The sequence below is a fragment of the Oenanthe melanoleuca genome, chromosome 1 (assembly GCF_029582105.1).
Source record: "Oenanthe melanoleuca isolate GR-GAL-2019-014 chromosome 1, OMel1.0, whole genome shotgun sequence".
NCBI classification, from domain to species: Eukaryota; Metazoa; Chordata; class Aves; order Passeriformes; family Muscicapidae; genus Oenanthe; species Oenanthe melanoleuca.
In genome coordinates, this window is record NC_079333.1 from 63,862,044 (window position 1) to 63,888,150 (window position 26,107).

Below are 26,107 nucleotides of genomic sequence, written 5' to 3' on the forward strand. Positions count from 1 at the left end.
TTGATGATTCTTAATCCAAGAATTCAAGTAATGAGCAGTTGAAGTTTCCATCTTGAAACATCTGTTCCGCCAAGTCAGCACTGGCCTTGATAAATAGCAAATCAGACTGATGCATGCAAGTGTATACACACATGCTCAAGTTAAACTTGAGGGAAAATACTTGAACAGACCTCTGCATAGACAGATTTATATAATTAATCTGTAATTAGGCTTTGTACAGCGCAGACTGACTCAGGTCAAAACACAGAAAATGCAGACATGGTAGGATCTTTACCTGTTGCTGCAAAAAGTTTTTCAAAGGTTGTTTGTGGGTAAGTTTACATACCTTTATTTAGTTGTCACAAACCTTCACTGCTATTTTAACTTACTCATCTTACAGTGGAAGAAAAATATGTTTAGCTAAAGGATAAAAACAAACCACAAGTACAACTGCATCTGCGTGCTTTTAGTAATCTCAGCAAACTTCAAACGTAACTTTAAAAGTTTGCTTAATTTTTAACTGTGCAAAATAAAACTTTGCATACACCTCTCTTTTTATTAAGTCTGTACTGAGTTTTACAATGGTGACTCTCCCTGAATCTGTAGAATAAAGGAACAATTTATTTTTGCAGGTTTCTTATAGTCTTTATATCCTAAAAAACTGTCAAATCCAGTTCTGGAGTCACTCTATTGAGAAGGTTTCTACCTGATATAGTGTGCCAATTCAATTCCATTAACAAAAATGCCAAGCTAGTTCAGTAAGGTACACACTTCACTCCCAGCAGAGCAGGAAAGAATGCCTGAGGAACTCCACTGGAAATGGCAAGGTTTGACACAACTGTCCTCTAGAGTATACAGGGGGGTTGGCAAAATGTACATCCTTCAAAACAAGGCCTTGTCTAAGGGGAACTAGAGGTATTTTCCTGACTGTAAGGCTTTGCACACTAGAGCAAAGGGGAATGGGATGACTACTGAAATGTCAAGAGGGGAAAGAAGTCAAGATGAAATGTGTTTTTACTCAAATGCCAGGCTGAAATAATTAAGGAGTGCCATTTGTTATTTCAGCAGGAATATCCTTCTCTCCATATGGTCTATCACAGTATTCCTGGTAAAGTGAAATGAAAAACGGGAACCGGGCTCGCCTTTCAGAAGCAAAGGGAACACCTCTGTAAGCTAATCCTGAACCAGCAAGAGATAAAGGCACAGGGGAATAGACTGTCATTTCATGATTTCCCACATTCGCTTTAACAGAAAGTCACCCTGCTGCATTCCTCGCTGTGGTGGTGCTGGATTATACAGCACTGGCATTCGCAGAGCCTGTCATGAGTTAAGATGGTACCTCGTGCCTGGTGCAACCCTGTCTTCAGAGGAAAGCTAGCACCAGAAAAACAATAGCTTTCTTAAAGTAAAACGATTGTGCTGGCTCTCTTTTGAAAGTTAGAAGGAAAAAGAAAAAACATTTCTTCCCTTGGGGAGATGGAGTCTAATGAGTGGCCAAAAGTGCAGACAGCTACTATTTTGCAAGAAGAAAGTTCATGCCCGCTTCTCTAGTAAAAAAATTATGTGAAAAAATTTACGTGAAAAAAATTAGGTGGGTATTTGCTGAATCTGAACAGGCATCCCTATGTGCTAAAAGCTCCTGAAATTATAATCAGACATCTTCCTGTGGCTTTCAAGTCTGGCTTAGTTCAGCTAAGGTCCTTGGTTTTCCCTCACCTCATCGTTATGAAACAACTTGTCCGTGTCTTTCCAGTCCTTCCCTACACCTCCAAACAACACATGCAGGTCCCTGTAACTCTGGCCCTACTCCTCCCAGCAGGACAGTGGGACACAAGTACCTTTCCTAAGAGTTATGTCTTGTGGAGCGATGAGTTAGGAAACCAGAGAGCCTGTTTCCATCCTGGCCCCCTCCGCTGAACTGCTTTGCTCCCAACCCCACTCCCACAAGGCAGTGCTCTGCTCCTCCACTGCCAAGCTCCCAACTGCCTGGGACTTGACATTTGTTCTTGTTTTCTCCTGTCTCCCCTAATGGGCATAGCACTACTAAGCGAATAGGAATGTACAGAACAAGAGAGTTCAAAGTAATTGAGTCTACATTCATTCAGAAAGCCTGGATCCTTGCCCACTCAGAACCTGCAGCATTGACATAGTTTCAGAAAGTTTAACCCTTTTTCCCTGAACCTGGTAAAGCTCTTTCAAGCACAGAGCATTGCACTTCTCCTGCACTGACCGTGGACACTGAAAAGTGTCTTTCACATATGTAGCTCTAGGTGTTTACCAACCAATGCTTTATTCCTCCTTTTTTTTTTTTTTTTTTTTGGTCTGCATGACAGCAACTACAGACCTTGAACGAGCATTTTTAGAAGATGCCCAGGGACTTGTGTTGCAGAAGAATGATCACTTACCAAAACTACTAAACATGTCTGCCTGAATTCTTACACAAACAGGGCTGGGTTGAAAACAGCTTGCTCGGTTTTCTGCTGCAAATTTATCTGTTAAGGTATAAACTCACTTCTATCACAGTCTGCAAAATCAGTGAAGAAGCAGAAATATTCCAAAATTATTATAGCTGTAAACTAATTTTTTAATGATGATTAATTCTGAACAAACTCATTTCAATTTAATTTAGGAGATGACATTCGTTGGTAGCTTATTATTTGCTTTAAATTTGCAAATAGAAATTATTTTTTCCAAGTGTAAAATCTATTAACAATGCGAATTTTTGAAACGGCTTATCAAATAATTTTTCTGTCTGGATCTAAAAGTGCATTTAGACTAGCTGTAAACCAAATAGTGCAGCAATATGTAGGTCAGATAAGCAGTGAACCTGAGCAGGAACAAGAATATATCTGATTTTCCTGTTGAATTGTTAGTGATAGTAGAAAAGTCAAAATAAGAAATTGCTCTTCAAAAATTATATTGTCTTCAGTAATCTTCCACTGATTGTTGCTTCACAAGAGTGCAGAACCTAGACCATCAGTAGCACAAAAACACGGTGATGAGATTGGATTTATCTACATTCAGATCTAATTACATCCTTTCTAAAAAAATTAATACACATTCAGAAATGCTTCTGAAAATGTTTAAATTATACACAGAACTTTACTCTGTGATACCATTCTAATTAACCTGCCAAAGCATTTGCCAGGGCAGGCCCTTTATAAATGCATATATATAAAACTAAGCAAAACAAACAAAAATAACCCCAACAAACAAACAAAACTTTTAAAATTACCTGTTTATCATTCGTTTAATCAGATGGAGAAAAAACATGCAAATAAGGTATGCAAGTCTCAGAAACACTTCAGTTACTACAGCCACGGGATTCACATAAATGTCTGAAAGTTACCAGTATGTGCACAACATGGGATGCTGCCTAATCCTATGGTGTGCCTGATCTATAAGAATTAGTTTCCAGACAGCAAAGTGCAGTGTTGCTACTTTTGCACTTTTAAAGCTGTTAGAGAGCAGTTTATATTAAACTTGTCCTTTCAGATGGTCAAAAACATAATTTGAAGTCTAACAGGGTTGACATAGGGGACATGTCGGGTATTCAAAAAGCATAATTTGAAGTTTAACCCTAAACTAGGATTATGTGAAGGGCATTCAAGCAAAAACAAGACATGATTTTAAAATCTGATGGCTAAAACACCTGTTCCTAGGCTTGAGTGGGGAAAGAAATGCCAGCCACGAGTCTTCAGTAAAGGACACTGAAGTTGTATATTGCCTAAACGGGAATCCGTGCTGGTGTCGGATGGAAATGAGCCTGCACGGCTTTAAAAGCTGCGCTGACGGGAGTAGCCGGATCTACGTTAGTAATAACAAGCATCAAGAGGCTACATATTGCTAAACAGACAGTTCGTGTAAAGAAATGTTATGCTGAGCTCTTCCCTGGTTCTGTAATTAGCTCTCTGCATGCAGGCTCTGAGACATCCTACTCGCTGTGGACTGGGCGGCAAAGGGGAGGAGTGCCAGTTTGACCAGAAAAAAAAAGGGTTTTTATGTTTTAAAAAAGAACCTTGTCTGTAAATGATAGGGGATAAATACGGGGAGGGGGAGGTTGCCAACATTTCTGCGGATTCCCAGATTCCCTCCCTGCAAACCGAAGGCGCAGAGCTGACAGGGCTAGGAGAAAGGTGGTAAGTTTGTGCTTTTTTCCAAAGCTCCACTACATGCTGTACTTTTCCCATACGACGTGAGCCGCTCGGTGTTGCACGAAAGGACGGCGTCCCTCCTTTTTCTGCGGTAGCTTAGCTCACCGTCCTGTGTCTACGGGGAAATATGCTTTGAGTCGAAACCACACCTCAAAACAAGTAAATAGAAACTTGTCTCATTTCGGTGGGGGGGCCGGGGATAGGGGGGAAGAGAAGATTCAATCGTCGCTGCCTCTTTTCCTCTACCCGTCTTCCTTGTCGTCTGCGCTATTTCTGTAAAATGCTGAAAAACTTAATTTTCGCAGTGTACGAGGGGAGGAGGGTGGATGTGTACTGCCGGGCTGATAATTATTAGCAGCAGGTTTCGAGTACGAGCTGCCTTCAGGACAAAAAATAATAAATCTGAAAGACTGCTTTTAAAACCCTTTTGAAGATGAAAGGTAGGACAAGACAGTTGTTTTAAAGCGCCCACATTAGCAGTGCTTCTTTACAAGACTATAAATAATAGTAAAAGCACGAGAGAAGCCTCGGCAGAGCGCCGCACTTGCTGAAAACCCGCTTCCACTCCGGGGCGAGCGCCGCGCCCGCCGCTCCTTTCCGGAGACCCTGCGCCGGGCACCGCTCCGCGGCTGCTGCCGGGCGGGACCGGGACCGGCACCGGCACCGGCCCCGGGAGCGCTCCGCCGCCACACCGCGCTCGCCGGTGCCGCCGCGCGGGGCAGGGCCGGAGCGGGCCGGGCCGGGCCGGGCCGGGCCGGAGCGGCGGCGGGGAGGAGCTGCCCGCGCTCCCCGTAGGCAGGGCGGGCGGCAGGGCCGGCCCCTCTCCGGGCTGGGTGGGGTGTAGGGGGGGCCGGGGGTGGAGTAGGGTGAAATAGAGGCGGGCGTGTGTCACCGGGTAGATACCCGCGGCCAGGTACAGGCGGAGGCACTGACGATACGGGAGTGGATGCGCTCTGGGCTGGTGCTCCCGGGGAGTGAGCACACGAGCAGCCACCGCCCGCCCGCCCGGAGCCGCCCGCGGGTCACTCGCCCTGCGCCGGGGCGGGCAGCCCGTCCGCGCCGCGCCCGCCGCCAGCCCCATGGCCACCCGGGTGCTGACCATGACCGCCCGCCTGGGGCCCGTGCCGCAGCCCGACGAGCCCGTGTTCGCGCAGCTGAAGCCCGTGCTGGGCGCCCGGGAGGCAGTGATCTTCCCCGGAGAGGACCTGAAGCAGCAGCAGCAGCCGCAGCAGCACCCGGGCGGCGGCGGGGGCGGCGGCGCGAACCTGCCGGCGGAGGAGATGGTGCAGGTAGGCGGCGGGCACCGCTCGCAGCCCGCGGGGGGCACTCGGTGCCCGCACGGCCGGGGCGGGCGGGACTGGGTGGGGCCGGGCTGCGGGGCGAGGGCGGCGGGCGGCGGGCAGCGAGCGCGGGGCCGTGGCGGCAGCGGCGCAGCGCAGCGCGTGTATGTGTGCGTGTATATGCATGTGTGCGTATGTATGTGCGTGTATATGCATGTGTGCGTATGTATGTGCGTGCGTGTATATGCATGTGTGCGTATGTATGCTGGTGTGCGTGCGGGGAGCGGGCACGCCGCCCGTCCCGCCCGTGCGGAGCTCCGCCGAGCGAGCAGCGCTCCCCGCTCCGCCGGCCGGGCCGAGGCGGGCGCGGCTCGGAGGCTGCGGCCGGGCCGTCCCGGGGCGGCGGGGGGAGAGGGGCTGCCCCCGCGGCTGTGTTGAAAGCTACAGCTGCTGCCTTCGCACTTGCCCGGCGGCAGAATTAGAGCGGCCGCCTGTCCTCCTCGCCCACGCAAGGAGTCATGTTCGGGGGGCGGGGGGGGAGCACACGAGTCACTGCTAAGGGGGGACTTCCCAGGACTTTGTGCCTGTCCCGAGAGCCTGTTTGGGAGCGGATCCGCGGGCAAACAGCTGGAGAGCCAAAAGCGGGAAGGTGCCAGCCGCGGCCGGTCCCGCTGCAGGGCGGCTCCCGCGGGGAGGGAGCCCAGCGCTGGGCAGCGCTCCGGCCGCAGCGCTGCCGCTCCGTGGTGTCTTCATAGCGAGTAAATAACTCCCCGTCTTCAAAGCGGGCTGCCTTCTACTCGTAAACAAGAGCTGGAAAAAGTAGCCTGGCATGTCGGGGCAGATCCAGATCAAAGGGACGGGAAGGCGGCTGTGTTTGTTTGTGGTGTTTACCGGGGGTCTTTGAAGAAAGGTCCTAAAATCCACTTTCGGGCAGAGTTGCTGTTTGTCAGCTGCTTTCGCTTGCGGGGTGCTAAACGGGTCTGGTATGAGCACTCTCTTGACAGGGCAGGGGGGAATGTAGCATTTGCCCACTGGAGAGTGCATGATAAATGTTTTACCGATGACTGTACACCAGTAATGTATAGGGCTCCAGCCACCCACGGATTCCCTCGCACTACTGTGCTAAGAGGATGATTTTCCAGTAATTAAAGAGCTCTCTGAGAACCGAGGCATGGATAGGGACATGTTTATCACGCTGTTAGACAATTACACACTGCATAGGTTATTATTGGTTTAAGTGTAGTCCTGGAGACACTTTACACAAAGAATATTCTGATGTAGTCAACCCGTCTCCTTTTTATTTGATATTACTAATAACTCTACACTTCGGCGTTGTATTTCTAATTAAATCCCGTTTTTCTAGAGATGAAAAATCATGGAAGTATGGAATATATATATATATATATAAACACTATTTGGAGTACTAGTATTCAAATAGTCAGCTGAGGATGTGGCTTTTACAGTTAGCATTTCAAAGAGAAGCGGGTGAAAGAGATAGGCAGTCACCCTGCTCGAGCAGTGAATTCCAGAGCAGGAGATCTGCAGATTAGGCAGAGCGCCTGTCACTTCTGCGCCTCGAACTGTCTTTTAGGCATAAAAGATGAAAAGTTTGTGTATGCTGAAACATCAGATCTGCCTTAATGTGTGAACCCTTTGTACTTTGACTTTATCTCCTTGTCCTTGATGATGTTGATCAGTGTGCTGATTGTAAAATCAAGCCGGTTTTCATTAGCCTGAGCATTCATAACTTCCTCTGTAGGTGTCCTGCAGCTGGATGAACAGTATTGCCTTTTATTTGTAAAGCCTCACATGACTTGGATGGCATCATCTTTCTTAGCTGGTAAAAAAAACATGTGGATTATGGTCTGTTTTGTCTTTGTAGACGAGATGTGAAATGGAGAAATACCTGGCACCTCAGCTCCCGCCCGTCCCCGTCATCCCTGAACATAAGAAATACAGAAGAGACAGTGCCTCGGTTGTAGACCAGTTCTTCACTGACAGCGAAGGGTTGCCTTACAGCATCAACATGAACGTCTTCCTGCCCGACATCAGCCACCTGAGAACTGGCCTGTACAAATCCCAGCGACCCTGTGTAACCACCCACATCAAGACAGAGCCAGGCAGCATGTTCAGCCACCAGAACGAAACTACTGCCCCTGCCCCTGCCCCTGCTCCCACTCAGGCCCTCCCAGAATTTACCAGCATCTTCAGCTCCCACCAAACCCCTGATGTGAACAACATTTTCATCAAGCAGGAGCTTCCTACTCCCGATGTCCACCTTTCCATCACGCCCCAGCAGGGCCAGTTGTACCAGCTGCTGAGCTCGCCGGATTTGGAGATGCCCAGCGCCGCTCCGCAGGCAGCCGTGATGGACTCGCTTAGCAGTGTCTCCATGCCCTCGGCCATGGCCGGCCTCAACACGCTCTCCTCGGCTGTTCCACAGACTGCCATGAAACAGTTCCAGGGCATCCCCCCCTGTACCTACACCATGCCAAACCAGTTTCTGCAGCAGCAGGCCACTTACTTCCCTCCCTCGCCCCCAAGCTCAGAGCCTGGAAGTCCCGACAGACAAGCAGAGATGCTGCAGAATTTAACCCCTCCTCCATCATATGCCGCAACTATAGCTTCCAAGCTGGCCATTCACAACCCGAATTTACCAGCGACTCTGCCCATAACCCCCCAGAACATCCAACCTGTCAGATACAACAGGAGAAGTAACCCAGACTTGGAGAAAAGGCGTATCCACTACTGTGACTACCCAGGTAAGCAATCTGTGCCAGAAAATCCCAGCTCTTGCAGTAAAAAAAGCTATGAATAATCATGAATGAGGTATAAGTGCTTTTCTTTAGCTGTGGTCTACACCTAGGGAGAACCAAATAGTTTTTTGTCCTAGTAGAATTTGCCTCCATTGCTGTTTTATTTTGAGTGGAACACTCTCACATTCTTTAAATAATAGGTACTCTTCATGCCATTTGTCGTTCTCTTGAGCTCATTTTCTCATGTTGCAAAATATGAACTCTGTAGAAAATAAAATCTAAAAATGTTGGCCTTTGCTGGTGTAAATCAGTGTGACTGTCCAGTATTCATGATGGAGCAGGGGCTCAGTTTGTCCAGTGGAGTTCAGCTCCATTTGAATTTTCTGGCACTGCAAGAATAATTTCAGCTCGCGGTAGCCAAGACCACGACCATTCTTCCCCGTTACAAACAGGAGATTCAGCTGCCCTCATAAATCCATTAAAAGCATATCTGGAAGTTGTCTGCAGATGGATTGCCTTCTGCACTGAAGGGGAAGAGGGACCTGGCTGTGAAGTGTGCCTCCATGTAGTACGTGACCCCAGATACAAGGCGTGCACACCCGTTGTAGCGCAGAGAGAAATTGCTGCTCCCCCTTTACCAGCTCTTGGTGCCGTGCCGCCTGTTTGGTGTGCCATGCCATAAATGCCCAGGGGAAGAGTTGTGTTGAGCCCTGGGTGATGGTGACGTGGAGTCTGTCTTGATCAGGTCCTCTTGGAAATTTAAAAAGAGAAAAACCCTGCTAAGTCATTGACTTAGGTAGCAGGTGTTACTGTACATAGATTGTAGCAGCTATTGGCCTGCATACTACATTACAAGGCAGTAAGTAGACCAGAAACATACATGTTTTTCTCTCTTCTGTGTAAAGCAGCATATCTCTAGGAGTTTTCTACATAAAATTCTGCTTCTAAATGGCAAAAATGATGCCAGAAAGCAGTAAACTTAAATGTGTCCAGATAGTACCCAGCACTGAATGAGGAAGTTTAAACACAGAGTGTTTCTGTTCTCCCTATTGAAGCCTCTTTGCTTTTTTTCGTTTAGGCTGCACAAAAGTTTATACAAAGTCTTCCCACTTAAAAGCGCACCTGAGAACTCACACAGGTACGTATGTGCTCACTCTCTCGCTCTCTCCTTCATTTCTGACCCGTTTTCTGACAAAGCAGGCGCGCTGGGTCTGCCAGCTTCTCCCTGTTTTCTCTAGAGTGGTGTGGACAGACTGGCAATTCAGCTACGAAATATTTGAGGATTGGTCACTGAGTTTTATTAATACAGTTTTGTTAAACCTCAGTGCAACTCAAAATAGCTGACAATAAAGTAGATGGAAACTTTCCTTTTCAGTCTAAAAGGCCATTAAAATGTTAAAAAAATTATTTTTTTCCTCCCCAAATAGTGAATTAAACATAGTAAAGATGTTCTAGTTTTGAAGATTAATCTGAGTAGATGGAATTTTTTGGTTTGGGCTTTCTAATCTTGGAATTTTTCACAAATGTCATGAAAATTCTCAAGATACGTCCTTTACTTTGTCCTTGGCATTAAATGGGCTTTAATATTTTTTTTGAAAGACAAGTGTGCTCCATGTTTATTTTTTTTTTTTAAAAAAGACATAAATTCGATTTTTTTAATTGTTTTTTTATTTTGTGAAGGAAAGGCATTAAAGTGAGGAAAACTGAAAGTGTCAGTGTGTCACAGCTGTTTTTTGTGCCCTAATCAAACTCTGCTTGCAGCTACAGAGGCAGTCCCTGTTCCTGGGCCCGCGAGGAGCGCACTGGGCATGGTGTTGGTTGTGTGTGGGCACAGGAGCTGAGTGCTGGGGACAGTGTTTGGGAGGTGGAACTGCCCCTGATGCTCTTCCCAAGTGTTCACCTGCTGAGGTGGGGGAAGAAGGACAGAGGGAGAGAAGGAAAAAACACAGCTCACCACCAGCACACCTGAAACTGTTTAGGACAGTTCTTTGCTGGGATCTTGGTACAGAACCACTCGCACTAAATCAGTGAGCAGCACATGACTGATTTTGTAAAAAAATGAAATGAAAGGACTGTGACTCCTGTTTTTAGAAGTCAGTGTGAACCCCGGTTGTTTAATGCACGGGCTCAGAATTAGAGCAAAACATGAATCATAGTTCAAGCAATTTTGTTACTGAAGCAGACTGCCAGGACTATGGCTGTGCTGTTCAAGGAGTGAGTTTTCACCTAAGCTTAAATCAAAACTTGTCCTGAGCTGTGGTCTAACAAAATGTTTCACTATCTCTATGGAAACAAGGCCTTCTGTTCAGCAGCTATTAGAAATGGATTGTTAGATTATTGTAAAGAAGTTGAGTATGTTCAGGCTAAGTGTTACTAAGGAAATCTTGTGTTGTACAGTGAAAAATTAAAAGCAAGTTTAAAAGATGATTAGTCTGTCACTAATACAAAACAAACACCAAAGCTGCTAAAAATATTCTTAATACATAATCACTTGGTAGCGGTAAGTTTAGTAAGAAAGGAATATTTTCATGGGGCTATAAATCTGAGTAGTATCAGAGAGTAGAATCCCTGTTTAATAAATTATCTGTAAATTGAAGTGTACGATTTCCACTTGCTCATTTCAGCCAGAAACTAAATAGCAGTTTTAAATATCTTGATCGCTATTATAAAATAACTAGGAAGAGAGATAAAAGCAAAGCTTTAGTCTAAACTAGTCAGCATTTGAAATGAATGCTTTTCCTTTTTTAAATCAATTTATAATTTTTTTTGTGTTCCTTGAGTTGTAATGACTTCAGGGTTTACAAAGTTAGTTCTTGTATGCATAGAAATACATACCTCATTGCTAGTATGTATTGCTTAGGGTCACTAATGTTTATTGTTGCCTTCACTTTTTTACCTAGAAATGTGGATAAATGTGCAAAGGTCAGAGGAGCTGATGTATTCATGGAAACAAGAATGTTGTTTTAGATAAAAATCTAGTGAACTTAAGCAGGTCTGTAATACAAAGGGTCTTCTGGGGAGGTGAATGAAGGGATAAACTGTCTAAAGCCTGCATTACATGCAAGAATGTGTGTATCCTGTTACCTGCAGTATTTCAGAGTTTGGATTAGTTTAACTCTCCTGAATATTCACTTCATACTTGAAGATTTCCAGCAGCGATTCTGATCTCTGCCTTAACATACAATTCAAGTGTGTATTAAGAGCCAGATCTCTGACTTAATGTTTGATCTATTAAGGAATGCTAAAGTAAAGGGGTGCAAACTCAGGGAAACCTGTGAAATTGCTCAGCCTTCCCCAAGAGTGCAAGGGAATCTTGCTAGTGATCTCCAAAGGGATCAATGCCGGGGGCTAGATTAGGGGATGTGCCTCTGTTCTGTCCCCAGAACTTGTATTCATACAGCACTAATCAGTTTTGATTTCTTAGTTTTAAAACATTTTTATAGGACTCTGTGAAGCTTTTACCTTCAAAGTCTAAAGCAAATGTCACGTAAGCCGTTTTAATAAAGCTGTGTGTGATATTCTTTCAAATCCCTTCAGGGATAGCAGACCTGTTTATCTGGCTAAACCCGTTCTTTAGTAATCATGGACCACTGAAGTTGTTCTCTCCTTATTCTTAGTTTCTTAACAATACCTTTTAAAATTGGCTGCAGTCTCTCTCTCATCCCAACCAGTTCCCGCCCTTCTCAGCAATCTGTCATCTTAAAATAAAAGAGCCTGCAGCAAAGTTTGTCTGCCATTAAAAGTCAAGACAGAGCTCATGGTTTTCCTTTTGTATTGGAAAATCTCAGCCTTTTCACAGTATTTATTTAGCAGCCTTTCCCTTCTGAAAGGCTTTCCCTGGGTTTAGTAGGTGCTCTTTGAGAGCAAACCTAAGGGAAATGTTATTTTTGATAGACGGAATGTAGGCTGTAGTCTGTTGTTTTTTCAGTTCAGATGTGAACACACAATCAGATTTTATAAATTGCATCTAAACAAAACTATAGGAAACGGGCAAGAGCAAAATCTCATATATTTTTCTTAGGTGTTCCCAAGCTGTTTACCTTACACCAAGTCAGGTGATATAAAGTGATATAGTCATGCTGATTAATGCAGTTACTCTGGACTCCTGCTGTTGATCAGGAATCCAGTATTTCTGTTAAGAGTTAAGATAGGGTTATGTGTTTTTACCAGTTGTTGCAGCAGGCACACGTTTTTCTTTCCCTAGGTAATGCTTTAGCATTTGTTCACGGTCAGATAAATTTTAGTTGGTAAACTGGCAACTCCAAAACAGAATATGAACAAAGGTTCGAGTGTTGAAAAGATACAGAACACTTTTCATCTGTTTCCACGCAGTCCTGGAGCAGATGTGTGGTACATTTTAATACCTTAAGCCACTTTAGTATGATACCTGAATTTGATGTTAGTTACATCTAAAGCAGGTAAAATGTGTTTTAAAACTCAGTGTTTTAAAGTACCTATTGGAACATCTTTCAAAACAGGTTGGATTTTTGACCTTTTGAAGCAGGGAGTTTCTTTTAAAATAATGTTACCTGTTCGTCATGGAACAAGTTTTGTTTTGTACCTGGCATTGTGCAACTGCGGTATCTAATGCGTGAGGGGGTTGTGCATTTATCACGGGCTGTTCAGCAGCAAAGCCATCTGAAAGCTCTGGCATAACAGCTGTATGTCCAAACTGAAACATGTGCCAAATCTCAGGGAAAGGCAGTTACTTGCAGATAAACTTCATTCAGTTCTTCTTCTGGCATCTGAGTATATACATATATATCAAGTAATCATTGGAACAGCGGTGCTATAACGTATCCTTCTAGATTTCTTTATATGCCAGACATTTGGATTGTGGACTGCTGGCTGTGCAGGCACCTGGAATACCATTATTTGTGTGCTACCTGTAATGCTGCAGAACAGCTGGCTACAGGGTTGGGGGGAGGGTTAATTATTTCTGTGAGCAGCTGCACACTTCAGAATTGTGTATGTTTTTAAGAGGAAAATCTGTGATTGTTTTGAACACATCAAGGCACGCACATTGAGGACATTTTCCAGCTGCATACTGGTTTTCTGTATACAGAGTCTTTGTACAGGCATGTTCTCTGGTCACATGGTGGGCTTGCCATTAATAGTTTCTAGCATTAACTGCAGAACTATTTCATCTCTATCTATAGATCTAGCTTTTATTTGGTGATGGGAAGTGGAAGCCGAGATAACTCAAGAGAAATGGCATTTCTCTAATGAGATGCACTCAAAATACTTCCACTGTCTTTGGATATTCCAAATGTTTATATAGGCATGGAACAGCTGCTGACTGTGCGGTACTTCAAGGTGTTAAACATTTTATTTTATTTTAGATCTCTGCCTCAATAGATCCAGAATTAGACTGATGGTACATCAGAGTTAGAACCAGTTGTAAGCAGCAGACTTCAGCAGTCCCTGGGACTTGGTGCTCTCAGTTCACCACACCTATATAGGGACACTTGTTAAAGGTGATGCCATCTGCCCAGGAGTTCAGGATGCCCCAGGTTCAGAAGGAAGGACAAGTAATAGTTGGGCTTCTGCTGGAAGAAATGCACGTTGGCGAAACATGTATGAACTCAAATCATACTGAGACTTTGGTCAGGGATTTTGCTCATGGTGCAAAGATCAGGAATGGAGTTTCCAAAATACACTGCCTTGCTCATGGTTGCAGCCACAGCAAACCTCATCTTGAAATTGTAAAAAGAGCAATAAAGTAATACTTCTGTGCAGATCCAGCTTCTCTAACCTGTTAAATGGGTCAGTTGCATAGATTATTCTTTAAGGCGCTGTCAGTAAATGCCATCATTGATAGAGACCATAAAGAAAAGTGGAAGAGAGTTAAATAAAACTGTTGACAAAGTGCATTAAAGTGCAGTGTTGCTAGACACTGCTGAAGGGTATGTTAGTATCTTTTATTTATGAATTCTGCTAAATCCATTAGTTGCCTGTGTGAGAAATGGAAGTACATTATTTTCCTGTGCAAACCACAGTTTAAGGGAAAAGAATGCATTTTTTCAAACACTTCATGAATGATCACAGACCTTGGGAATAATTGATCTGGTTCTTTATTTTTCTTTATCTGCAGTCATAAGCTGAATGGGAAGTGTTTGAATGTGTTGCTCAAAAGAGATTGAAATCTTAGCAGCATAAACCTAAATTTTATTTAAATATTGCTGATCATTCTCACTGGCATCCAGCATACAACTTTCATGAAGCAGGAATTAAATTCCGAGGTGTCAGGTAAGGGTTTTCCTGTTAGATTTTAGATACTGAAAAGAAAAGCCTAATATTTTCTTTTTGATTAAAAGCCTAGAAAGTCCCTTTAAGCATGAAAGCTTAAAAAAACTGTTGTTTCTGTCAATTGCTCCCTGAGAGGATTAAACTTCAGTTCCAGGATATTTGAGTCTTGATAAAGAAACTGTTGACCTAAGAGACTAGCTTTAAATATAGTCCATTTTGAGACCGCCCTACATAGGCTAATATAGTCCTAAGATTCATGGCAATTGCCAGTGATTAAAACTTTCCATTATTTGATCAGACATTCCTTATTGTAATTAATTTCTGAGGCTTGACTGGGACGATTGACTCCTTGTTCCAGCCAGGGTAGTGTGTTGCTTGTTGTTTGTTAGATGACCTGCACCTCCCATTGGTGAAAGATTAGAAACATTTAAGTAATGTCCTAGTTTAGTCTGAGTATCTTGGTAGCAGCATTCCTGTCCTGTCAGGCTGCATTATTTATATTCAGGGATCTCTAACAACTCTGATTAAGGACATATTAAAACCTTTGATTTTGGCAAATGTACAGTGCTTTGCTTGGAGTTAAAATACCTTTAATGTATTGCTTTAATTTTTTTTTCTTTTGGTGCGTGTGTGCATACAGTAGATGGAAATCTGGAAGTCTACAGTATGTGTTTAATAAATTCCATTTTAAGAGCACCTCTTATCTGACTGTACAAAAGCCAGTGTTATTGGTGAGAGAGCTAAAGAGCAGTTCTTGTACACGGGCATAGGTGAGGAAATGTGTTCTTCAGTGCAGGATGTGTAGACGCAGCCGTGCACCCCAAGTGGCATGGTTTTCTTATAAACCTACTTAAAAAAATTCCTTCCTCTGTGTTTGCATATCTCCTTGAAGAGAGACCACCTCTGTTAAGACAGAATGTTATACCAGAAAGAAAATAAACGGTTGCACAGGGCAGTCAAGATTCCCCACTAATCCTTGAACTGCGTAAGACAACACTTAGCAAAATAAGTGTGCTTCTAGTACTGGTGGGAGTGCTGAGAAGATAATGCCTTCTGCACCTCTGTAGTCAGAAAGTGGATTCTTTTCACTGTCCTCTTTGATCACCACTGAGTTACCTTTTATTCCTGTTCATGCTTTATTTATCAGCGATTGGACATCGTGCTGAGCTCAAAGCTCTCTGTTACAAAATTCCTTAAAATGCTGTTTCATTGTGAAGTAGTGTTTAATAGTACCCCTTCAGCCACCATGATAGTAGGCAGAGACTTTATTGCATTTAAAAGTGTGCAGCATATGCTGCTCAATCATACCATTTGTGGATGGATGTTTCAAGGACTAAATTTGTTTTGCCACTCAAAGAATAAGGTGGATGTACCTGGCTTGCTGTTAGCCCTCTCATCTATCTCCATCTTGGACAACTGAGAATTTTAGTGCACTAAAGATCTTTTAAATGCTTGAGGGATTACTTATTTTGAAAATCCAGCCTTCTGTTCTCAAAGAAAAAAAAAAAACAAAAAACAGAAAAACAAACAAACAACCAAAAACCCAAAACCAAACGGAGAAGCTGCTTTTAATGATGACTACAGCACTTAGCACTTAGTCAATAAGAGAAAGAAGATCTGATTTTAGGGAAATGTTGGGAGCAAAAAATTTCTGAATGCTTGCAAATCTACACCCCAGTAATTACTTTCAGGTCCAGTCACCCAGTTAGAGTTTAAAACTATGGTGCTGTGATCTAGAGAAACACTACTTCGAGCAAATTAAAACAGAAAAAACATTTCATTTGTTCTTATTTTTTTCTAAAATGTGAGGCTATAGCATGTCAGGAAATGAAGACAACTGATGTTAACGTGAAAAATTTGAAAACAAATGCACCAGAAAGCTTTGAGACAACATAAATCTTTTTAATAATCTGTTTTAAAGCTGAACATGATAAAGGTTAGGTACATAACTGGTGCAGTTTTGGTACAGAAACTTCTGCTGTGCCTGCCACAATTTTATTTCACCTACCTGAATATTTTTTAAGCCCAACCACTTGCCGCTAGAAATAGTTCCATAATAATCACAAGTAATATTAAAATGATGGCAAGACTGGAGGGGGGAGCTGTTTTTATACTTCTATATCCCTATGAGCTGTAATCAGGTGTCATAATTTTGGAGTCTGAAAAGTGTACTATTTGTTATTCCCTAAGGAAGCTCGAAACTCACTGCTCTGACAGAGATTTCTGGTAGGAAACAAGCAAAGTTGCAGGCATTGGCTGTTGTAATATCTGTATTTGGATTTCTGCATACCAATAGAGTTACCTAACTTTAGGTTTGAAAATCCAGCCCTTGCTGTTTACAACTTTATTTTTAAGGAAAGCCGTCCTAGCAGTGAATTGCAGAAATAAGGTCATAAAAATCTTCGGTGAAATAAGGAAGCTTATTTTCTTGTTAGTGGGGAGATTCATCAATAATGGAGTCTGTCAGTGACTTGTTTTTTCCAAAGGGTTTTAAACAGAAACACGTTCTTGAACAGAAGCTGCGTGTTGGAGATAGAGGGTGTCTCCAAAATGCCCGTCTCCCCCCCGCTGGTGGCACTGTGCCTTACCCAAACGAGCATGGCCATGAGGGTCACTGCCAGCACTGGAGTTAAATGTTAGGACAGCAATTGGTGCATTTTGACACAACTGAATCAGAAGGTAAAGGGTGAAGAGACAACGCAGTGTGTGTACTTTACTGGTCCAGACCACTCTCTTGCGGTATTGATAAGAAACCCGAACCATGGGATCTGCTGGGGGAGATTTTATCTGTTGAAGTGGCTGGTTAGTGTAGCATGTTATATGTATGAACATCTAAACGTCTTTTTGACATCCTTGTAATCTCACAGCATTATGAATAACTTTTTTATAACAAATAGGCACTTTGGAAGCAAAATAGTCTCCTTTCAGGTTAAACTCCCTTATCTCTTGCTGCGTGCTTTCTTTAAAAGACCTTCCAATCTAAACATTAGGGCTTAAAATTTCTGTGCTCAAATACAAGTCTCATTCTCATGCTCCACAAATATATTTTTTTTTAAAACTGGAGAATGGATACATATTAAGAGCTCAGGAACTTAAAAATACATTTTGCTATGTATAAGCCTAGCAAAATATTTAAGACCATTGATACTGGAAGGAGGTTGTGCAGAAATCCAATTAAACTTATGAAATCCCTATCCAGTTGAAGTATAATTTAAAGGAAAGCAGTTCTGTTTCCCAGAAGTGCTGTGTATAATATTTCTGGCTTGGGAAGAAAGGGTTGGAGTGTGCTATTTGGCTGGAAATCGGTACCAGCTTCCTCCATGGTGTTTTAGTTGAACAGTGTTGACATTCTAACAAATCCCATGGAAGCTCCCCTGAAGTGGAGGAGTTAGCTGTTTTCTTGCTTTTACAGTGAAATATCTGTTTGATACCATGATCATGTTCCAGTAACTGAGCTGTTCTGCCTTCGTGTTTGATGGCCAGTGGCATTCTTGGTTTAACACCCCATAGAAGCTCTAAATTGCTGGGGGAAACCCAAATACTTCTGAAACTTTACAGCTACTGTATTTCGCACAATCATTAAAGTAAACAAATCTTACATTACTATGTAGCCAACGAAAACAGTGGATAAAGAGTTCAGTGTCCCTTGTTGTGTATACCTGCTTTTTAAAAAAGTAAGTCTTCTACCCAGATTTCTCAGAGCTTTAAAGTCAGCACAGCAAAGTAGTAGGATCACTTCAGAAAATATATGAGACTCTTTTTCCCTTGCTTGCAGGAACTTAAACCAGATTCTTATTTCTGCTAAATGACAAAAAGCATGTGTATAGTTTGAGAGAGAGAAAATACTACCAGCTAGTTGTTCTTCTGCTTGCTCTAAAGGAGTGAAAATTAATCTCCACCTACTTTTTTTTTTTTACCCCCCCTTCCTCCTTGCCCAAAAGGAAAACATTTGAAATTGATTCAGTTCTTAAATAGAACTTTCCAACGGAAACTAGCATTACAAACATAGATATTCAGTATTTTACCCCTAGGATTTATTCAAAATAATCCGGGCCTCTACACTGGCACTAAAAATACATTTTCCAGTTCTCACTGCTGGCCAAAGCAGGGGTTAAAAGCAGCGTTCCAGCTTTAATTTCCAGTGCATAAAAGTAACACTATTAAAACAATCTGAGTAAGGCACCAGCCCGTAGCCTCTGCTCATCCCCTGAGCAGTGCTTGGTTTAGCTCAGGTCTGCAGGGGCTGCCAGCAAGCAGGAGCGGTGCTGTTCTGCATGGCACTGCCTGAGCTTCTCCCCGGAGCAGCGCTGCTGCCCAGGAGGGTTGGTGGCTGTGGCAGCAGTGGTGTGACTGTGGCAGTGTGGTGAGTGTCCCTGCAAAGCTGGGTGCCTGCAGTTTGGTGGGGTTCTGGCCGTGGGACTCAGCATTGCCTGGGAGGCGGTGGCACCCGGGGATCGCCGCTGCCCAGGCTGCCGGCACGCTGGCGCTTCTCTGCCAGGAGCCCTCCCAGCACCTGCTGGCACTGCTCGCGTGCTAGGGACAGCTTTTTCGGTGTTGTTTGGACTCTGACAGGGCCAGGTGTCACCTACACAGGACAGCTTTGAGGCTGCTTTTACAGTGCAGCATAACTCAACACTGAAAGTTGTGTGTACTTCATACCTCTCGGTGCCAGACGTGGAAACAGATCTTAATCTCCGGGTCTCCATTCCGGTCCAGTCTGGATATTCCTAGGCTTTTGTTGCTAGTGCTGTTTTCCTGCCCTCTTTACTTTCTATGTCATTCCGTGTGTGATTCTGCAAAACACAAGAAGAAGCATTTGTAGATAGAGGCCTGACTTTATATGCTCTCCCTGGACAGTGAGGGTGTTAGGCTCACAGCACCGTGAGTTCAAGTATAATGTGGCAGTTTTGAGTGAAGGCTTTTAAAGAAGAATTTAAAGCAAACAGGGAGAAAAGGAGGAAGAAGGGAGGAGAAGAAGTAAATACACTGTCTCTAAATTATGACATTTCTAATACAGGAATAATGCTTCTGTGTAACCTCTGTGTGTGCACGTGTGCTTTAACACAAAGTGTTCAGAGATTATCTCCCTGGTGCTGTGCCTTTGCATCAGCAACACAGGCTTTTACAGACTCCATTGTTGACCCAGTTAAACATACATTAAGGATCATCTATATGGTGCAAAAGATCCCTCACTGAATAGGGACTTTTCCTGTCATTCTCTGAAGACCAAATGTGTTCTTGCCTGGCATCACTGGTGTTAGAAAAATTTTACCCACTGGGCTTGGATGAAATATGTATTTTAGCCTACAGTATGTGTTGCACAGATCAAGGAAGAACCTTATATGATAGATCATTCCCATCTTCAATCAGCATCAGAATTTACTCAGAGTTAATTCAGCTTGACAGAAATCTGTGATGATTTCTGTTCCACCAAATAATCACAAATTCTGTGAGAGGTGATGCTGGGCTCTTGTTTTTCCTAAGGGATGTTATGTTTCCACCATGATTTCAATAAATGCCTTGCTGTTGATGCAAAGAGATTATTGATTGGGTGGGTGGTTAGTTTTTCTTGAAAAGGTCTGGTTCTGGTTGTGACTACTCCTAGCAGTACAAAGTCTAATCCCCATTATGAGCAAAGGGTTCTCAATAGTAGATGAAAAGTTTCTAGTTGATCAGACGAAGCAGTAGAAACTCCCAGACAAAAGCTGTTTCATAATTTCATCTGCATGATAAGTAAGTGCCTCTGAAGTAATGTTTTGGAGCTTCTCAGATGGTGTTACCTGCATAACTGATGCAGAATAAACACTTTGACTGCAGAATGCTGGCCCCTCTATTTCTTCCACATGCACATGTGGTATAAAACAGGGAAAAGTAGGAAGTACTTCACTCTGCCAGTAGGATTGAGACTGTCAGTGCAAAGGTTTGGGACCAGTGTAGGTGAAGAAGATCTGTAAGGTGGATTAGAAAGAACTGTTTGAAAAGCTCAGCTTTGGTCAGTTTCTGCTCCTGATGAAGCTATTGCCAAGTGCTTTGATACCCTCCTGTTTCTTTCTCTTCTTGCCAAATGGGTCAAATGAATATAAAATATATAGACAGCAATTCACTCACCCAACTGTATGGTGTTTTTGTCAAACAACATCAAACATTAACCTCTTTATTTATATGAACCTTGCTTGTTTGGTGACATCATGCCCACACAAGCTCCTAGGCAGGCATGTTCTTACCCCTGTAAAATTCTGCTTTCACACAGAAGTTGTCATGACTTTGTGACTCTATATTTGTCCCATTTCAGCAAATACCTGTAAATTGTAGGCACGCTTAAAATACTGCTCTTCTAGTTCTAAAATGGGTGGATGTGAACATTTCAGGTGCCTGGGCTGGTGTACTCAAGACTAGGTGGATATTTTGTAGTTGCTGTAACACATCAAGTTTTCAGATGCCATTTTCCTCCTACGTCAGTATAGACTGCTGAAGAGAGCAAGCACTTGCCACCTTAAAATATGGCTATTTAAGCACCTGATTAAAGACATTTCTTTCTGAAAATGGGTGCTTTGAATTTGGAGGTGCTTTCTCCTATTTATAGCTAGCCCCAGGCAGGATACTACAAGTTTTTATTGGTTGTGACATTTTAGAAAATACTGTCCCTGTTGTGTTTGTAGCACAGTGTGTCCCTTTCTTCGCATATCAGAAGCTCTGGGACAGATCTGCACACTGCAAAGAATCCTTATAGAAGCCTTCTTTCCCATTTCAGACCTCTTAAAAAAGCACTGTGTAATTTAAATTACCCATTTTTGAAAGGTGCAAGTGTAAGTTGCAAACCAGGCTGGATTGTCACATGAGACTGCTTTTTTTCCCCCTTCTCCCTCTCATACTGTGATGAGGGTAAAGGAGCATGTTTTGATCTCATGCAGGCTTTTTAACTCTGCATTCCTGTACCATAGCTCTCTCTGCTTTGCACGTTTGAAGGTTTAGTACTTTTTAATGAGGTATTAGATCCCATTTTCAAGTGCAGAATTTGCTGAGAATAACACAGGGGCTGTTAGGGCGTGATGAGCAGAGCTGTGAATAGTCAGGGTATGTCAGCTCCTTGTCTGTATGGGCGAGCAGTGCCGTGTGCCCGCTGGTTTTGTGCTGAAGAGTGGCAGCTGACAGTTGTGTTTGCCGTGCTGTGTTCCAGGTGAGAAGCCCTACAAGTGCACGTGGGAAGGCTGCGACTGGCGGTTCGCGCGCTCCGACGAGCTGACGCGCCACTACAGGAAGCACACGGGGGCCAAGCCCTTCCAGTGCGCCGTCTGCAACCGCAGCTTCTCCCGCTCCGACCACCTGGCGCTCCACATGAAGAGGCACCAGAACTGAGAGCTGGACTGCTCCCTCGGGCTGCTCTGTATCTATGCAATTTCCTATTGACTCTCGACGTGCGACTGAGATTAGTTGAGTTTTTGAGTATATCCATTTAAAAGAGATCTTAAAAGGAACTGGAAATGTATATTTTGTATATTTATGCAGAAAAAGGGAAGACACTGTATCAGAATTACCAGAGTGTTCGGTCATTTGTTTGCTTTCATGATGTATATGGCTTTAGTCAGCAGGTTTCATCTCTTTACAAGTATTATATCTCGACACATTGCAGCTTTATACTTTTTTTTTTTTTCCTCTAGCAGTGTTTTGACCAAAGCACTGTCATTATTGTGACAATGTTTATTAAACAAATTAACAAGAGGATGCAGATGAATGCACACAGTGGAAAAGCCATGAACTGTAATCTGTCAGGTTTTTACTGGACATACTTAAGTACACGTGGGTTTTTTTTTTTTAATGTTAAGCCATTCTGTGGATATAAAATACATAGAAAAATCCATAAACAGCCATAGAACAAAGTGTTTTGTTCTGTGTGTTGCATGTTTGCTATGACAAAGATTTTGTAAATATGCAAATCAGCTTTTTAGGTTTAATACAGAAGTTTTCTAAGAAACATCTGAAAACAGTTGTTTTACATTTGATAACATGGCACATTTATAAAAAAAAGTTACTTAAATACCTCTCAAAATAGTACCAATTTAGTCAGATGTTTTGTACCTGTTAACTCAATGGTGTGCACTGAATATTCAAAGCAGGAGTTTGTTTTCAAATTGCGTAAAAGGGCAAAAAATGCAGAATGAACTGTAAAGTCAATGTTGGAATCTGAAATAGCGGGGATAGCTGAAATGAACACAGAATGTTAAACCTCTTACTATAAGCTAAACTTAGTATCACTTTAAAAGGAAGGATTTAGGATGCAGTTTTCATACACAGACATGTTAAGCTGGTTCAGCACCAGTATGATTTAGTTTCATGTGGATATTGGATGTAATTTACTAGAAGGTAAAGGATACAGCAATTTTTTTTTTTTTAAATTACAGTGCAGTTTAGTTAATCCACTGTTCAGATTGACACACACAGGGAAAAATTTACTGCTGACAGAAGTAGCTGAAACTCAACTGAAGTCAATGAAATGGTGCCCTTTTATGCTAACAATGACTTTGATCCACCGTGCTCAGCCTTGAAATTGTAGATGGAGGGCCAAAGATGAGGTTAGACCAGGTAGGATTTGGCCAGACAACAGGAGAAAACCAAACAAACCTAATAAGTGTCTGAACTTCACAAGCCGTAATACTAAGCTGTCAACCAAAGGCTAGAATAGACAATCAGAATACCAAAAAAAGGGTCTTGCAGGAAAAACTAGCTTTGTTAAAACTGTTGTTTGTCTTTATTTATTTGTGGTATATGATAGACTCTTTTTTTTTTAAGACAATTTTATGTATACTTGATAAATTATAGTTTTGTTTGTTATAGTTAGAAATGTTGCTCTCAATGTAAATAGTTGAAAAACGATGTAAATAATTTTGTAAGGCTTCAAATGTTTATACGTCAAAACACATGCAGAAATTGGTTGCTGTTTTGCTTCTTTTGCCTCCCCCCTACCTTATTTTTGTATTGTGGTATTTCCTATGCAAATGATGGAGCAAACAGCTGTATAGTTGTAGAATGTTTTGAGAGAGAATGAAATCGTTTATATATAAAGACTTTTTTTTTTTTTTTTTGCAAAATAAAACAAAGTGCCTAATGTGTGTGTGGGTGCATGTGCTCTCTCTAGCTCCTGACAGTGAAAGTTCTGTGCTTTGCAGTAGAAACTAGAAATGATGACACTATTAAGCAAAGAATGTCTGTTCTACATAGGGACAGCCTCTTTGGAAAGTACCTGGCACTTCTTCATCCTGCCCTGATGAAAATAATAGATGTGAAGGGATAAGGGTTGGTGCTTTTCTGCCATCTGAACTTAAAAGGAAGTGACCGGTTGTCTGAAAACAGTTGCTGTTGTCCATCCACAGTATCATGGTTGGGAATCAAAGGTACCTGTTGGGTGTAGAGGACTATGCAAACTCCTTCCCCCTTTCAAAGGGGTTAAAACCTATTCACACTCATTAACAGTTGCTGTTGTACTCATTGCCAAAAAGAAATTTCTCTCCAAAAAGGTCTTTTCAAGCCCTGGAAAGGCAGGAAGGTTCCACAGCAACACTACACAATGCTTACCACATCAGTGTCTTCTCAGTATTTCTCTCATGGAAGTTCACTTGAAGAATTCAAGTGGTTGTTTATGTTCAGTTCTGGGAATACATATCTCTTCTTTCCTCCAAGCTTCAAGAGAAAAAGGCATGTTGGACTTTTTAAAAGAAATTTATCTTAAAACCAATGAAAGAGTCAGTTTAAATATAGTTTGCAAGCAATTGTTAATATTCAAACCAATCATTTATTCAGATTCCATTACTGTCTTGTAAGCTCTGATTCCTAAATCCTTTCTTGAAATTCTATGTTCTTTACAATCAAACTTTGATTTTTCTTCAGTTGATTATTCTCTCTTAATTCTTGTGCCTCACATGCATCTAATCCCTCCTTTTACAAAACAGCTGGGATGGCATTAACCAAGTTAGTGAAGGCTCAGTTAACTACTAAAAACCTTCCTGCAGCTCACCTAACTGACAGCTGCAAAAGTGAGCAGGATGTTTTGGATCATAGGGAGAGAGAGCTCCCAGAAGCATTGCTGAGCCATTACCCTTTCCTGGTCCAGCCATTGGAAAAACACCCAAGTTTCTTTGGGGCGTTTCTGCTCAAGGAAGAAGCTGGCAATGCACTGGGCAATTGTCCATGTCACTGGGAAAGAGCTGCTAGAGCTTTTTTTGCTGGATGCCAGCAGCAAAGGGGCCATTGGGATTGGCAAGCTCCCTGTTGAGCTCAGCCTGGTCTGAGCTGGACTGGTGGTGGGTTTGGTAGCCCCTCTCTCCTATTTGCCCAGTTTTGTCTGAAGTCAGTGGGTGAAGACAGCACTCATTCCTGTGTTTCCCATGTCTTTTCACAATGGAAGCCTGCTGATTGCATGGTTTCAGCCTCCAACGTTGCCTCATACTTGTTTTAGATGTTTCTATTGCTCAGCTACGGGGTTGCATAAACCAGCCTAATGGCTTCATATTAATCTTGAATGAAAGGCCATAATTAGGCCTGTCTACTTCAGCAGCATTTAACCTAATGCAAACAGAGAGAGAGAGAACAGACCCATGCACGGGAATGTGTTACAAAACCTAAAGTAGAGGGGCTTTCTTTTCTGGCAATACTGCGGCTGCAGTTCAACAGCTTGCCTGGTGTGAAAGTCTGCAAAAAAAAGCACTGTTACCATAGCCCCTGCTTGGTTCCTTTGCAGCAGCTGGCACAGTCCCCCAAGGTGCCCAGGCCACCCTCAAGTTCAACTCTCCAATTATCCTTCAGAACCCGAATTATCATTCCATGCAAAGAGAGAAAATCCAGTGGGCCAACTGGTTTTTCTGGTGGCCACATGAGCACCTCGTCCTCCACCTGACTGGGTGCTGAGTCCCTTTGATGGTTTTCAATGTGACTTTACAGCCTGATCATCCACAGAAGTGCCTCTGCCCACTTGGGAACCTTGTAACCTTCATCACACAGGATCCTTGCACAGATCCTTGTTCTGATCTGGTGGGTGATGAGGCTCTGTCATGCTCTGCAGCTACCACAGTGGTGTTGCTATTGACCTTCGTGAACAGAGTCCAGCTCAACAACTTACTCTTAGCCAAAAGAATGTGGTTGATACTCATGTGCTGAATAATGTATCCTGGCACTTCGAGTGTGTTAGAGCAGAGGGAATTTATTGGCCACTGTAAGTAGCAAAGCAGCCCAATGGGTATGCTTTTAATAAAGCAACTTGCATACTTTGCTTGTGTTTACTTACCCCTCTTCTCCTGCACTACCAACCATTAGTATCCAGCACCCTCACCAATGCTGTTTGTTTGGGATTTGGGTTTTGGGATTTGAGCAGACTCAGGCCACTGGAGAACCCATGGCAGTTCTACAGCAAAGGCCAGTCTGTGGCAAATGAAGAGCACCTTTGTTCACCAGATTCCTTTGATGTTGTTATTGTCCTTTCTAAAAGTAGTTGCTGTGTATTTATATATAAATATATATTGCAGGGCATGTGTGCATGTTCATTTGCACATTCAGTTCAGTTCTGAATCTGGCAAATACTTGCTTTTGGTGACCTGTCACAGCAGCGAACTCCACAGGTTAGCTTATGAGAAAATGGCCTTCTAGCATCCACTCCAAATTTTCAAGCAGCTGGGGAAATTTAAAATTGTGTTCCCTGTTA

General features: G+C 42.9%; 1 protein-coding gene across 1 annotated transcript; it reads left to right on the forward strand.

Annotated features, from left to right (window-relative positions):
* Window positions 1–4,968: 4,968 nt before the first annotated feature.
* On the forward strand, window positions 4,969–23,519 carry KLF5 (KLF transcription factor 5). Its single transcript, XM_056499241.1, has 4 exons — window positions 4,969–5,422; window positions 7,296–8,175; window positions 9,248–9,307; window positions 21,596–23,519. Exons 1-4 carry the CDS (start codon window positions 5,213–5,215, stop codon window positions 21,772–21,774), a joined length of 1,329 nt encoding a protein of 442 aa, XP_056355216.1. The 5' UTR covers window positions 4,969–5,212; the 3' UTR covers window positions 21,775–23,519.
* The last annotated feature ends 2,588 nt before the right edge of the window (window positions 23,520–26,107 follow it).

Excerpts from the sequence above, each read along its gene's own strand:
- KLF5 (XM_056499241.1), top strand. The coding sequence starts at position 5,213 with ATGGCCACCCGGGTGCTGACCATGACCGCCCGCCTGGGGCCCGTGCCG. Across the intron at positions 5,423-7,295 it reads CGGCGGAGGAGATGGTGCAG|ACGAGATGTGAAATGGAGAA; the intron begins GTAGGCGGCGGG and ends TTGTCTTTGTAG. Across the intron at positions 9,308-21,595 it reads GCACCTGAGAACTCACACAG|GTGAGAAGCCCTACAAGTGC; the intron begins GTACGTATGTGC and ends GCTGTGTTCCAG.